General features: G+C 64.4%; 3 protein-coding genes across 6 annotated transcripts; 1 reads left to right on the top strand and 2 right to left on the bottom strand.

Annotated features, from left to right (window-relative positions):
* Positions 1-1,860: 1,860 nt before the first annotated feature.
* Positions 1,861-4,735, bottom strand: LOC115352211 (membrane-spanning 4-domains subfamily A member 15-like). 3 transcript variants are annotated; one of them, XM_030040018.2, is made up of 7 exons: positions 4,608-4,735; positions 4,272-4,391; positions 3,971-4,027; positions 3,508-3,639; positions 3,080-3,207; positions 2,850-2,956; positions 1,861-2,757 (listed from the first exon to the last, which is right to left on the bottom strand). In XM_030040018.2, the coding sequence occupies exons 1-7, from the start codon at positions 4,695-4,697 to the stop codon at positions 2,702-2,704; spliced, it is 690 nt and encodes a 229-aa protein (XP_029895878.1). In that variant the 5' UTR covers positions 4,698-4,735; the 3' UTR covers positions 1,861-2,701. The 3 variants fall into 3 exon arrangements, with proteins under 3 accessions (XP_029895878.1, XP_029895879.1, XP_029895881.1); XM_030040019.2 differs by lacking the exon at positions 3,080-3,207 and having other exon boundaries at positions 2,850-2,963; XM_030040021.2 differs by lacking the exon at positions 3,080-3,207.
* Positions 4,736-6,730: 1,995 nt separating this feature from the next.
* On the bottom strand, positions 6,731-10,622 carry LOC115351618 (zona pellucida sperm-binding protein 3-like). The gene is made up of 9 exons (XM_030038537.1): positions 10,568-10,622; positions 8,893-9,065; positions 8,523-8,635; positions 8,208-8,311; positions 7,923-8,094; positions 7,657-7,768; positions 7,343-7,523; positions 7,093-7,257; positions 6,731-7,010 (listed from the first exon to the last, which is right to left on the bottom strand). Exons 1-9 carry the CDS (start codon positions 10,620-10,622, stop codon positions 6,769-6,771), a joined length of 1,317 nt encoding a protein of 438 aa, XP_029894397.1. The 3' UTR covers positions 6,731-6,768.
* A 585-nt stretch (positions 10,623-11,207) lies between these two features.
* CBLIF (cobalamin binding intrinsic factor) lies at positions 11,208-13,734 on the top strand. 2 transcript variants are annotated; one of them, XM_030039456.2, is made up of 10 exons: positions 11,208-11,309; positions 11,401-11,630; positions 11,765-11,944; positions 12,103-12,246; positions 12,348-12,491; positions 12,569-12,744; positions 12,824-13,061; positions 13,186-13,327; positions 13,401-13,519; positions 13,606-13,734. In XM_030039456.2, the coding sequence occupies exons 2-10, from the start codon at positions 11,483-11,485 to the stop codon at positions 13,665-13,667; spliced, it is 1,353 nt and encodes a 450-aa protein (XP_029895316.1). In that variant the 5' UTR covers positions 11,208-11,309; positions 11,401-11,482; the 3' UTR covers positions 13,668-13,734. The 2 variants fall into 2 exon arrangements, 1 of the variants encoding a protein (XP_029895316.1); XR_003926962.2 differs by having other exon boundaries at positions 11,209-11,630; positions 12,824-13,052; positions 13,176-13,327.
* Positions 13,735-14,236: the final 502 nt, after the last annotated feature.

Here is a 14,236-nt window from a genome sequence, read left to right as displayed (position 1 = left end):
CCCAGGGTTTCTCCTTCCCACGTTGCCACCCTTTTTAATGGCCCTTTGGTCGCCGCCACCTTTCCAGCTTGCCAGCACCGTGTCCCCCCAGGTGGGTCCCTCTCCATCACCCCACCGGGTCCCCAGACCCTCTCTGGTCCCTGCCACCCGCTGTTCCCAGCTCTGAGAGGTACCCGCTCCTCCCTAGGAGGTTCCAGGTCTGCCAATGCGTAGAAATACACATATAGAACAGTAACACATTTCCCCAGAGCCTTAAAACACCTATTCCTGCATTTCCAGCGAAAGCTGCACCTAAACACAACGAAGCGGCAGAAAACCTCGAAAGCCCATGGAAAGATAATCTGGGTTTAAAGATTGAGGGGCTGCAGGTTATCGCCGTGCTAATGCCCGATTTCACGGGAAGGGGCATTTTGCAGTTGGCAACGGCAGCAAGGGGCTGGCCCCGACCCAGCAGCGGCTCGGCATGTGGCAGTGGGATGCTCCGGGGAAAAAAACAGCCTGATGCTGGTAGAGGATGAGCAAGGAGGGAACCACCATACCGGGCAAAGAGAGAGGGACCTGCCAGCCCGGTTGGGGGGGGGGGGGGGTGTCAGGGCTTTGCAGTAGACCCCCTGGGGCTGGAGAACCTCCCCAGTTGCTGTGGGAAAGGAGGTACAGGAGGCTCCAGAGCCACATGTGAGGAGCCAGAGCCATAATGGGCTATGAAAGCGGGGTGAGCAGAGAAAGCCTGTTCATCCCGCTCCCCCAATCTCTGGGGCTTTTCCTACTGAACTGGCTCATTATTTTTTCAGAGCTGGGAACAGAAATAACTGACAGCAAGTGAATAATCCATGAGGCTTTGGCTGAGCAGCATGAGCATTGTCAGGGTGGGGGGCAGCTGTTAAAACAAGAAAGAAAACATTTAACTCAAGCCAAAACTAAGGAGATGGTTCAAACAGGCGCTCCCTGACCTTGCTCTGGGGCTGGAGGCAAGGTTTGAGGACAGACGCTGTCCCCAAAGAGTGAGGGGGATGCCCCAGGGAGCAAGCACAGACAGACATCCCCCCCTGCTTAGAGCATCAACAACTCACTAGAGTGCTCCCACCCCTCTGAAAATCAGCACCAGGCTCTCCATCCTCACCTCCAGCCCAAGCTCTTTATAAGCTCAGGCTGCTCCTTAAATAACCTGCCTCCACTGACACGCCATGCCAGATGCTCACCACCACCCTTACTCCTCATTAGGTTCTCAAGCATCCCCAGCACCGCAGGGTGCTTAAGGATGGAAGTCAGTAACGAGCTCGTCAGGAGCCAACAACCCTCTCTGCTGGTTAAAAATGGGCCAAGAGCCCTTTGGTCTCCGTTCCTGCCCCCAAGATGGGTGATTTTTGAGGGACTGCAGCACAGGTGAGATTTGGAAGCACTCACCAGGTCCCTCAGCTCCGTTCCCATCACAGGGGATCGCCCAGCCACATTTGCAGCCTCGTGGGAACAGGGTGCACATGCCACCGGTGTCACCCCAAGGAGCAGCCCCAGCCCAGGGGCAGATCCTCCGCTGGTGTAAAAACCCAGAGCTGCTGCCATCACCATCATTGCCGCTGGCTGAACAGCTGCTCCAGCAGCACTAAATATAGTGAGCCATGCTGCTATGTATATAAGGGGGGGGGGGGGGCGGATTTAGGGTGGCAGTTTTCCTTAGCAGAGGAGTAGGTACCAGGGGACCATGGCATCTCGCCATCTCCAGCGGGACCAGATGAGGGTGATGGGCACAGGAGACCCCTGAAGCCGGCACGATGAGCCCCTTGCCTGACGGACAGCAGCTCTGTGGGGAAGACTTGCAGCTCCCATGCTGAGAAATCCCCAAAAGAAGGAGACACAGGCCCGGACAGAGCATTTATTTTAATGATAAAATAAAGCCAACGGGGTACGAGCCAAGGTAGATGGTCTGGCTACCCACATGGCTCGCAGCATACATCGGGGTCTCTATAAACTGCCTGCTACGTGGCCACCAGACCTCAAGGAGGTCCTGAACCCCGACATGAATGAACCCCAGCAACCAACTGGGCATTTATGGGCAGAAACACCCCAAGATGCTCCCCCAACCCCGAGAAGTCCCTTCTCCAAAGCAGTCAGCAGGCAAAGAGCCCCTCTTTGAGACCTAGCGCAGGGGCAGGAGAGGGGCAGGGAAAGGGGAAATTCAGGGTGCTTACTGGCTTTTGGAGGGGGGGGGGGGGGGGGTCCCAGCCTGCAGCACCGCAGGAGGAGGATGCCATAGCTCTGGGAGCCGGCTGGGGAGTTTTGGGAGCATGGAGGCACAACCCCCCACCGACTTCGCTAGACTTCGGGGGCAGCCAACTGCAAAGAAACCCAAGAGCTGCTGCTTCTGGGGGAGAACAAGGCTCAGGGTAGCCCCTCAGCACCCACCGCCCCGTGGGGTCTGCAGGGGCCCCAGCCTCTCCTTTGCCCCCCAGTGCCCCCCCATGCCTGGAGCAGCGCTCGGTGCGGCGAGGCGGAGGTGCCGGGGTGCTCCCCGGGGACAGGGGTGACATGCTTTCCCGAGGAGGGGTTGGCGGGGGGAGGCACCGGCGGCGGCAGGAGGAGGTCTGTCACGCAGGCAGGGGTCGGACGCTGCTCCTGGGAGCCGGCCCGGCCCCAGCTCCGCTTCTAGCTGGGCTGCTCTTTGGGGTCGTAGATCACCTCGCTGTAGCTGGGCGGCTGGGGCACGTCAGCCAGCGGCACGGCCAGGTCCACCTGCGTGGTGCTGGGCACGATCAGCATGGCCTGGGGGAAGAGAAGGAGGGGGGACGACAGCGCTGGGGGTCTGGCCAGGGCTCTCCCCTGCTGCCCTTTGCCCCCCACCCCCCGTGCCCTACCTCGTTGGAGCTGAGACGGGTGGCCCGGCACCAGAAATTGGCAGTGGCCACGGCGATGCAGAACTCCAGGATGGTGAAGATGAGCAGCACGACAGAAATCCCGTTCCCTGCGAGCTCCAGGATAGAGAAAACCCCATCAGCAGCGCCCAGGAGGAAGAAACCTGGGCTCAGCCCCACAGGGCAGACCCCACCCCACATTTTGGGACTCCCCTCCTCCATCTCCCACCAACCCTAAGCACTGCAGCCCCAGTTCCCCGGACGCCAAGGTCTCACTCGGAGCCCTCCGCCTCGCCGCTTTTACGGCTTGCGGAAAGAAACGGGTACTTCTAGGGTGTGAGTCATCTCCCAAGGTATCAGCCTAAAATAGGTCAGGTGCATGGCACCATGCTGGCAGAGACGGCCCCGCGGTCGGGGTGCTGCCAGCCAGGGGCTCCCCGGTCCCCGCTCCCCAACGGTGATGGGGCTGAACCCCGCAGAAAAGCCTGGCAAAAGCCCCCCCCACCTCCCCAGGAAGGGCTCGGGCAGCATCCAGGGGGGATGGAGAAGGCGACAGGGGAGGTTCCCAAAAGGCTTAGCCGTGTCTGGGCAGGCTCAGCAAGCCCTGGGCACCGCTGCTCCAAAAAGGGGGTTGGGGGGGGCCAGCCGTGCCCCCACTTACCAGGACGAGATAGTTGTAGTAGTTGAAGCTGGAGCGGTAGAGCCCGTTCAGGTTGAGGTCTACGATGAAGGCGATGATGCCCAGCAGAGCGAAGATGGCACTGATGATGTTCATGGTCTGGCTGCCCTTTACCTGCGGGCACAGAGAGGCTTTGGGGCAGGCGTCAGACCCCAAAGCCCGTGAGGACACCCACCGCCACGGCTCTGCAGCACCGCCTGGCTGAGCCTGGAGGGACCGGCTGCAGGTAACAGCTCAGGCTGCCTTTGGGGTTTTTGTTTGGTTTTTTTATATTTTTTTTTTTTTCTTTCCTCTTTCCCTCTGCTTGTTTCCAGAAATAACCCTGGAGCAACCTTCAAAGGTGGTTTTTCCCCAGCGGGTTTTGGCCGGGGTCGAGCTGCTCCTGCCCGCCTGCCCCCCCCCCTCCAGCACACGGAGCAGCAGCAGGATCCCCGGGGACACTCACCGCACACTCCGTGGGGCTCTTCTCCGCCCCGATGGAAAGGCAGCCCGAGATGATGAACTGTGCCGGGAGAGAGGGGGACAGTCAGCCTCCGCCAAGGTCACCCCGAGCCCCCCAAACCCACGGGGCACTAAACACCCACCCAGCATTAACGAGCTACCCGGGGGCATGCCCCCACAGCTCTCAGGGGTACGGGGATTCCCCCCCGCTTTGTGTAATGTCAGTCCTTGAGTTTTATCAGCCGCTGAAGCGGAACCCCTTGTCCCCGGGACCCCGGTGGGCACCTCGGCCCCACGTTACGCACAGACACGCCGCCCAGGAAGGGGATCTCGCCGATGACGAAGACGGAGGTGTAGACGTTGGTGAGCGTCGTCAGGACGATCCCGAAACCGATGTGCATGAAGCCGGTCATGATCTGGATGGTCTATAGGATGGGGTAGGGTGAGAGTGGGGGTAACTCACCCCACCCCCCAACCACCACCCTGGGGATGGGGGTCCCCCAGTCCCCGAGCCACCCTGGGGCCACAGCATCAGCAGGAGGAGCAGAAACCCCCGGGGACGGGGTAGGGGGGGGGGGATTCTCCAGGGGTGCCAGTCCTCCCCCCTCCCTCAAAGCCACCCCCTACCCCCCCCGACTCACCCCCATCACTCGGTTCTTGCCCTTGGGCAGGGTCTCGGCCGTGTACATCACCGCCCGGCTGCCCAGCCGCAGGCTCCCCATCCCCTGCATGGAGGCAGTGGGGACCCCCCCCCACGAACACCCCCAACCCCCCCTCCGGCTCCGGAGCAGCCCAGTCCCCAACCAGGACCGCCCCCCCCCCCCCCCCCAGCATCCATTGGTGCAACGCGAATGATGTCAGAAGTTGCAGCATCCCCGGGCCACCGCCCAGCCCACCCGTGACACCACCACCCACGGGTGGACCCCCACCCTCCGGCCCCACATGCTTGCTGGTGGTCGAGGGACAGGGAGCAGAGGGAGGATTTGGGGAAGGGGGTGGGGGGGGAAGGGAGGCAGCCCCCCCCCCCCAAAACCACCCCAGCTGTGGGTACAACCCCAGTGGGGAGAGGAAAGTGGGGCACCCCAGCTGCATGGGGCAGGGGGGGGGCTGCTCAGTGTTGCCCCCCCCCCCCCCCAATTCAGGGAAGGGGTCCAGGGCATCGTGGCCCCCCAGGGAAAGATGCTCAGACCCCAACCCACAGCATGCCCAGGGCAAAAAGAAAGATAAGGAAAGCAGGGTGCAGAGGGAGATAAGGAAAGCTGGATGCAGAGGGAGCAAGGCTGCCCAAAAAGCCTCCCCCCCCCCCACTAGCTGCATCCCCATCCCTGACACCTCCTGGCTGAGCTAAGCCCTGCAAGAGCTGCCCCCCACCCTGCTCGCAGCCCCCAAGCCCCAGCACAAGGCTGTGTTTACAGGAGCTCAGAAAGAGAAGAGGGGAAAAAAAAAAAAAAAAAAAGAAATTAAAATTAAAAAGCTCTCTGCAGCGAGTTCCTGGAAGAAAGATCCATCAAGGGCCATTAGGCATGAAATGCCTCCTCCCTGGGGAGTCAGGGGGGGCTGGCCCCTGCCCCACACAGCCAGGGCATAGGGCTGGGTACTGCCCAGGCAGGGTCCCCCCCCCCCAGGTCATGGGGACCAGAGCTCCTCGGCACCCCTGCCCCACGCAGGGATGGTTCCAGGCTGCGCATCAGCCTGGCTGTGCCCCGGGAAGGTCCCTGCTCCCTGGCTGCAGGAGGTGACAAGCAGAGGGGATCCCCAAGTAGATCCTGTCATCATCATGTGTGTGTCCCCCCCCCCCCACCCCACCCTGCTGCCAGCTACTTTCTATTGTGGTGGCTTCACACCCAGGGTGCTGGCCCACAGTTTCAGGGTGTCCACCCAAGAACTCCAGGTAGGAGAGGGGAAAAAAAAAAAAAAAAAAAAAAAGGAAAAAACCCCACAAACCCAAAGTCAGTAAATAATTAAAGCCCTGTGGATGAAGGGGGCCACGCGATACCGCCCTACGCACCATCACGCTGCGCCTGGCACTGCCCACGCGGGGAAGCGGCCGAGAGGGCGAGAATCCGCACGGCTCGGCGGGGACCGCGGCACAGACCACCGGCAGTCACGGCTTGCTTCTCCCGGCCGCCTTCCGCAGCCTCTCGCCACGTAGGAAAGCGGCGCAAGGACCCTCTGAGCCGTGTCCCCCCTACCCAGGGACTTGCACACCCCCCCCCCCCCCCATGGCTGAGCAGCTTTGGGAAGCGGGAGAGCAGCGAGACCCCTTCAACCCATCTCCCCCACCCCGGCAGCCTAAGGCCAGGAGCCGAGGTGCCTGTGAATTCCCACGCAGGACGCTAAACCCCCCCCCTCCTCCAGCAGCTCCGCTCTTGCCCCCCGCTTCTCCGCAAACTGCCCCGGCTCCCAGCAGAGCATCGCCAGGGGAGGGGGGCTGCAGCCGTGCCGGGGAGGGGGCTGTAGGTCGTGGTGCAGAGCGGCACTGGCTCGCCACGCTGGCGTCCCTATGTCGGAGACGGATGCTTTCTGCCCACCGCGTGGGCAGAGGGGGTACCGGCGCTCTGCCCCCCCCCCCCGAGCTGGCTGGTTCCCAGGGAGTTGTGGCACAGGAGCCATGCTTGCCAGGGAGCACCCCAGAGAGGCCAGTGGGACCTTTTGGGGTACACAGAGGCACTGGGGACATGTCACATCCCCCCCACCCACTCACCCCAAGCACCCAGGGGAGTACGCGGTCTCCGGAGCCCCCTCCCAACGCTGACCTGGCACAGCCTTTCTGCTACAAATTTATTTCTAAAACGAGGAGGCTCACACAATGGCAGGGTCTGCAGGAGCAAGGGAATTCTCGGGGGTGGCCTCAGCACCGCCGGCTGTGGTGGGGGCCATGGCCACAGCATGGGACTCCCCCAGGGCTGCCTCGGGGTCACCCACCCCGTGCCCACTCCGGTGACGCCGCAGCGAACAGTAGCAGCCGGCTATGCCCATGGCGGTGAGGATGGAGCACATGGCCACCATGGCCAGCACGGTGCCGGGGACAGGGACAGCCAGCCCTGCGGGGTGAGACAGCAGGGTGAGGGGGATGGCGGGGTCACCCCAGCCACCCCCCAACACCGTGGGGCAGCTCGCACTCACCCAAGTCCTTCTTCTCCCCCCGTACCACGGGGACTGAGGGGCGGCGAGACGGTGCTGGGCTGGGCTCCGGCGCCGTGGGGAGCCCCGTGGGGGCCGGGGACGAGCTGGGCAGAACCGAGAGCAGCCCCAGGGGACCGAGACGGACGCTGGCTTCCCCCAGGAGCCCTGCAAGGAGAAGCCCATCAGGCACCGCTGGGCACAGGCAGCCCCCCCGTAGGGCTCGTGGATCCCACCGAGGGGGTTCTCTTACCTCCGCTGCCAGTCAGCCGGCGCCGCCGCCGGCCCCCGCAGCCGGCCGGAGAGCCGCAGCACGAGCAGTTGGCCCCATCGTGGGAATGCCAGGCGGCTGCCACGGGGTCGTAGGAACAGGCTTTGCCGGAGGTGCTGCCAGCTCCCTCTGCCACAGCCTTCAGGCGACAGCGGAGGTAGATCTGCAGGGACAAGCATCCTCCTGCCGCACCGCTTGAGCCGCCCCGTGGCTCTCCACCGATCACCCCCAGCCGCCCCCTCACCCACCCGTCAGCGCGGGGTCACCCCGCACCCCAAGACCCCGCTGGCACAGACCTGGCTGCCGGAGGCATTTGGGAAGAGGAAGGTATCCAGCTGGAAGCGGAGGAAGCGGTCTCCGCGCTGGGGTAGGAAGCGGGAGCGACCAAGCTGCCCATCCAGCAGGCACCTGCCGGGATGGGAAACGGGGTGAGACGGGGGCTGCCACCCCCCCCCCCAGGGCCAGCCAGGCTCCGCCACCGCCCGCAGAGTCCTGGCAAGGAGGGCGAGCATCAATTTGGGGCAGCAGCCAGCCGCCACCCCGCGCCCAGCCCCATGCTCACCCGTTGTCAGCGATGACCTTGTACTCCAGCCACGCCGCCGTGCTCGGGCTGGCCACGCACTCGTCCACGAAGACCCTCAAGGACAGGCGGGGGTCGGTGCTCAGCGACGCCTCGATGTTGATCAGTTCCCCCAGGGAATAGGTGGGCTGGTGCAGGCGGGAGGACCAGGTACCTGGAAGGCACGTGGCTGTGGCTACCCCGAGCATTGCCCCAGGGCCCCGGCCAGGTGGGGGGGGGGTCCCCCCCACAAAGGGGAATAAAGGGGTCTGGGGCTCCCCCACTCACTGTCATACACATCCAGGGCGAAACGTAAGCGTCTCCGGTGAGCGACGGTGGAACCGAAGGGGACCCAGGTGGGCTGGATGGCCCCTGATGAAACGCTGCCCGTCCTGCACCACAGAGCATCCTCGAGCAGGGTGACAGGCTCCCTGCACCCCTACCTGCCGTGTGCCCCACGGGCAGGCACCCCCCCCCGCACCCTCCCTGCCCGGGATGGGCCGGCGGACCCAGCACCGAGGGGTCCCGTCGCGGGTAACAGCCCAGGGAGCGCGGGCACACGGGGCTCAGCCGGACCCCAGCCCCGTGGGGCTCCCTGCTTACCTGGGGTAGTAACAGTCCACGGGGAGGGAGAAGGGTCTGGCACGAGCCACGGGACCCCCGGCCAAGGGGCGGTAGTGGAGGACGTTGCTGTAGTGGATGCTGTCCGGGAGGAGCTGGGCGAAGGAGCAGACGCGGGGCTGGAGGACGCGTCGCCCGGCTCAGGGCGGGTGTCCCCTCCCTGTCCCCAGCACGCAGAAAGCTTCCCGGCCCACGGCGAGAACCAGGTTTCAGGTCATCGAAGGATGCCCTGACGCCGTCCCTCCCCTGTGGGACGTGGTCCCCCTCCCCTTCCATCCTCCACCCGCCCCGAGGAGGACCACGCTGCCGCAGCACCTCCATCGGGGACACGTGGCCACCCCTGGCTCCTCACCTCCAGGGTGGTCCCGCAGCCCACCAGCAGGTGCTTCAGCCAGTACCCGTCCCCATCAGCGGTGGTCACCCCACAGCCGGATCCCAGCGTCAGCTCCCCACTGGCCACGCGGCTCCCTAGGAATCCAGCCGGCACCACCACGGCGAGCCACGCGTGGCCACACGTAACGGAGACTGTGGCGGGGCGAGGAGAAGGAGGGCTGAACCAGCTCGCTGAGGACCCCCAGGTTCCCGGGGGAGCAAGCCAGGCAAGCCCCCAGCACAGATGTCCCCTCAAGTTCCCCCGTTTTAGCATTTCAGCCTTAGGGAGGACATGGAAGGAGGTAGCCCCAGGGGCTGAGCTGCTTTGTAGAGTCACCCCAGGGCACCGATGTGGCCCTGATGTTCCTGGAGGGTCCCCACGGGGAGATGGGGGGAGCTGCAGGACCCACCCCAGGGCCTCCCTCACTCCAGAGTCGACCTCCCAGCCCCAAACCTGGTGCTCGAGGCAGCCTGACCTACAGACCTGCCTGGGGTGGAGAGGAGACCGTGGTCCTCTCCCGCTGGCAGCCAGGCATCACCCATACCCACCACCCCGCAGCAAACAGCCATGCCCAGGGCACCCAACAGCCCAGCCGGGGGGGGGGGGCACTGCCCGTTCCCCCCTCCCCAGGGAGGGCAGCCAGACCCAGCAGGACTCCCCCCCAAACAGCCCCTTACCAAGGGCATCCTGCGCCCGGGCTGCAGCTGCAAGAAAGAGCACAAACCACCCACTCCCGAGAACCTTCATGGCGACGGAGGAGGAAGAGGAGGGACAGCCCCCACTGATGGCTTTTACACCTGGGCTGAGGTGCGGCTCTCCCAATGGGAAGCCGGGTGGTCCCTGCAGCCCCGCGCCCAGCCCCTCGCACCCACCTGCGGCTCGTCTCCGCAGAGTTCTCCTCCTCCCAGGGGCAAACCAAGGGCCCTGGGTCCCTGTCCCTGTCCTCGTCCTTGTCTCCCTGTCCTCGTCCTTGTCCTTATCCTTACTCTTGCTCCAGCCCTGCTCCTTCCCCCGGTCCTGGTCCCTGTCCCAGCCTCGGTCCCTGTCCCTGCCTGGGGTGGGTGGGTGGGGGGTGATGGAGAAGGTGGGGGTCAATCTCTGGCCATGTGCTGCCTTCCTCGCCCCAAAAGCAGGCTGGTCCCTGCACGCAGGGTGACGAGCGTGTCCTTGGGGCACCCTCCCACTGCAGAGCCTCTGGGGAAACTGAGGCACAGAAAGGAACCGGCCCCTGTCCCTCAAGCTGTGCTGGGAAGAGGGGACACATGGCTCGTCCCTTGGGCTGTGCTGGAAAAAGGGGACACATGGCTCGCCCAGGCACCCCCCAACCCGCCCTCCCCATCCCAGCTGCCTCCGGGCTCTGGCGTGGGGCAGCAGGGAGGGCAAAGGGTGATGGTGGGCACACCGAGACAGGCAGGGCTGGTCCCGGCACTGCCCGGACCCTTGGGAGCCCGTGACACCCCTGTAGCCCACGGGCCCCGCAGGGGTGGGCACCGCTCAGCACCCCGTGGTGAGCAGCCTGGGGCAGAAGACGACCTGGTCGGTGGACCCGGAGCTGTCCTGTCCCCCGAGCCCCCGTGTCCTGCTCGCCCCACGGCTGCCCCTGCCCATGGCGCGGTGCTGGAGGCAGAGCTGCTGTGTAACCGTGGCCACCCACGCCGGTAAGGAAGGTCCCCACTGGTGCACTCCGTCCCAGTGGCAGAATCCGGCATTTGCTCTTGTTAAATTTGCTGCTGTTGACAATTGCCCAAAGCTCCCATCCAGCCAGATCCCTCTGCAGGGCGCTTGTCCCTCGAGAGAGTCACCAGCACCTCCCAGTTTGGCATCAACTGCAGTGACTGGTCTCCAGCCAGATGTAGCCCCACTCCCTACACCCCTTTGAGCTCTGTCCAGCCAGTTCTTCACCCAGCGCACCCTGTACCTGCTCATCTCGCAGCTGGACGCCTTGTCCAGAAGGACACTGTGAGGGACAGGATCAAAAGCCTCACAAATCCGGGAAAACAACATCCACTGCCTTTCCGACATCCACGCGGCGGGTGACCTCATCGTAGCAGGATATCAAATCAGTTAGACGGGACTTTCCCTTTGTCAACCCATGCTGGCCATGCCTGGTGATGGCGTTGTCCTTTAAATGCTTTCCAATAGCACCCAGGATGACCTTCTCCATCATTTTTCCAGGTACTGAGGTTAGACTAACAGGGCTGTAGTTTCCCGGAAAGTGCAAGCTCTTCTTGTAAATCGGGATAGGGCTGGCGAGCTTCCAGCCAGCAGGAACGTCCCCGGGCGCCCAGGACCTTGGGTAGATGATTGAGGGGGGATCCTGCTGTGACACCCGCCAGCTCCTTCGGTGCCCTGGGACGAATCCCGTCCGGCCCCGCGGACTCGTGGACGTTCAACTGGTATAACTGGTCCCTTGCGATTTCAAATGGAAAATCACTGCCCTCGCAGCCGTGACCGTCCCAACTCCGTTTGACACCCTTGGGCACACAGATAAGCCGGCGGTGCTTGGCAGTGCCGGGGCGGTTGTGGGAAGGCGGGTGACCGGAGAAGGGCAGCGGAAGCAGCTAAAAGCATGGAGGACATCCGGAGAGACGAGTGCTCGCGGGACTCTGACGGTCTGAGTGGACCCGCTCGCCCCGAGGACAAGAGGATGCTCGGCGTGGCTTTCGGCATCGGGGTCCTACTGGCCCTGGTGGGCGGCACGGCCGCCCACGGCTGCGGTGAGTGCCACCCCTCCCACGGAGGCACCGGAGAGACCAGTGACCCTGCGAGGGACCGCGTGGAGGGGGACGCGGGATCCCCAGCGACCTCCCGCCGCGAGTGCCAGTGGGGTGCCCGGCCCCTCTCCTTCCAGCCGCCCCGAAGGAGCTGGTCTCCGAGATGCTGCAGCGCCTGGAGGAGTCCGTCAAGGCGGACGAGCTGCCGAACCCCAGCGTCCTGCTGGCCATGAACCTGGTCGGGGCCACCGGCACTGAGACCAACAAGTGGCTGCTCCAGCAGATACAGCTGGAGGCCGTGAAGAGAGCCCAGAAAGGTACGGAGGGGCTGGGGGTGCACCCCTGCCACGGCAGCTGGTCCCGGCAGAGCCGGTACCGCAGGCTTGGCACGGCCGGTTCTCTCCACCCCAGCCGGGGGCCGGAGTGCCAGGTCCTGGCCCCCCAGCACGCCCCGGCTGCTCTCTCGTCCCCGCAGACATGACTTCGGGAGAGGTGGCTCTGTACGTGCTCGCCCTCTTCTCCTCCTGCCAGAACCCCCGGCACGTCCATGCCCTAGGGCAGACCATCAACCTGCTCCAAGTCCTGCAGGAGAAAACGGACGAGGAGATGGCCAGCCTGGGTACGCCGGGACGGGAGGGATGGCCCGGGGTGCCCGGGATGGAGGCACCTCCCTCCCCGTGCCCCGGTCCCCCCGTCAGCTCGCCACATTTTGCTTTGCAGACTTGGAGGGCGTCCCGAAGACCACCCTGTACAGCGTCAGCCTGGACGCCCTGGCCCTGTGCCTGGCAGAAGTAGGTGGCTACCAAGGGGCATCCGTGATCCTGGCCAAGCGGGTGCTGACACCCGAGAGCCACCTCTCTGTGGGTAAGGGACACCGCCGTCCCCTCAGCTCACAAAGCCCCCGCTCCCGGCGGCTTGGCGGTGACGCCGTGATCTCGCAGACACCCGTGCCGTGGCGGCGATGGCGATGGCGTGCGCGTACGGCCGGACGGACCTCTACGACGTGCAGGAACTGCTCCAGGAGGCACTGTGGGTGGTGACCAACGGCTTCCTCGACGAGCAGGAGAAAGAGGGTGGCACGATCGGGAATATCTACAGTATGGGGCTGGCCCTGCAGGTACGGGGAGGGCTGCGGCACCGCAGCCGCCCGGTCCCGCTCCCGGAGCCGCTCACGCCGCCTCCTGCCTCCTCCGCAGGTGCTGGGGGCCACGAGCAAGTTTTACTTGCCGCGGGAGTGGGATTGCGCCCAGGCTTTCTCCGTGGTGTACAGCCATGACTACCGCCAGCCCACGGCCATCGCCCAGGTCCTGCCTGCCCTCGTGGGCATGTCGTACCTGGATGCGGCCAGCCTGGACTGCGCCGCCAGCGCCGGCGCGTCCCCGACCCGACAGCCGTCCCTGTCCCCAAAGCTGGGTACGACCGCGGTTCCCACAGGTATGGCTTCTCCCTCCAGGAGCTCCCCCCCCCCCCCCGCCAGACCCCACGGGGGTGACGCTGCCGCCCTGTGCCCCGTGGCACTGTGCCGGCTGCCCACCCTGCCCCTCTGCCCTCCCGGTAGCCGCCATCACGGTGCACTACTCCATCGTCAACGAGCTGCAGGGAAGGCACTTCAGGTACACCACCTCGGTGCAGGTCCCGGTCGGCTCCACGCTGCTCAAGGTGCTGCAGGCGGCGGCGGCGAAGAAACCCGACATCTTTAGGTAAGAGCCAGAGGAGCCAGGTGGGGGAGAGCGGGGGGCGTCCCCGCACCGAGCCCACCCGCTTCTCCGGCAGCTTCCAGACGGAGCAGACGTCCTGGGGCCCCATGGTGGTCTCCATCCACGGGCTGGCCGCCAACCCGGACGACAAGACCTACTGGAAGTTCCTCAGCGGCGCGGATGCCCTCCAAGAAGGTGGGTAGCCCAAGGTGGGGGGCAAAAGGAGCCGTGGGGGGGGGGGGTCGTGATACCCCAGCCTCACGCCTCTCCCTCCGCCGCAGGGGTCGGCACCTACAAGCCGTGGAACGGGGAGCACATCCAGGCTGTCTTCAGCCTCTACTGATGTCGCCGAGGGACGCTTGGCCCCGCCGGGCCCACCGTGGCGGCAATAAAGAGCCATTTGCAGCGCAGCTCTGTCTGTCTGTCCGTCCGTCTGTGTCTGTCTGTGGTGGCGGTGGCCCCTCCACCTCTCGGCGGGGGGACGCAGGACCCCAGGACCCCCTCAATGGGGACCAGGCCTTGGGGAGAGGGCTGGGGCAAGCTCTGGGAGGGACATGGGAGCCTCGATGGGACACCGAGGTAGGGGTGATACTGAAAAAGCCGGTCGAAGAAACTCTTTAAGACTCGATTTTGGAGTTTTAGAAAGCAGGCATTCTTTATTGCAGCGCTGGGTACACGGGCGATCGCTCCACCTGGCAATCGCTCCACCTATCGTGCACGCTGTCAGGCCTAATTGTGCAGGTTAAGTATACATTCTACATACATAGTCTCTAGATTTCTGAGAAATGTTATACATATTCATTAGTTTTCCGGGAAACTATTAGCATATTCAAATGTCCTTTACGGCAGGTGCATTGAAGGTCTCTGGTGGTCTTCAGGAGTCCTCTGGTGGTCTTCCATAGTCTTCCTCAC

The sequence above is a fragment of the Aquila chrysaetos genome, chromosome 16 (assembly GCF_900496995.4).
Source record: "Aquila chrysaetos chrysaetos chromosome 16, bAquChr1.4, whole genome shotgun sequence".
NCBI lineage: Eukaryota > Metazoa > Chordata > Aves > Accipitriformes > Accipitridae > Aquila > Aquila chrysaetos.
Note: the sequence above shows the minus strand (reverse complement) of the source record. Positions and strands in the feature narration are given on the sequence as shown.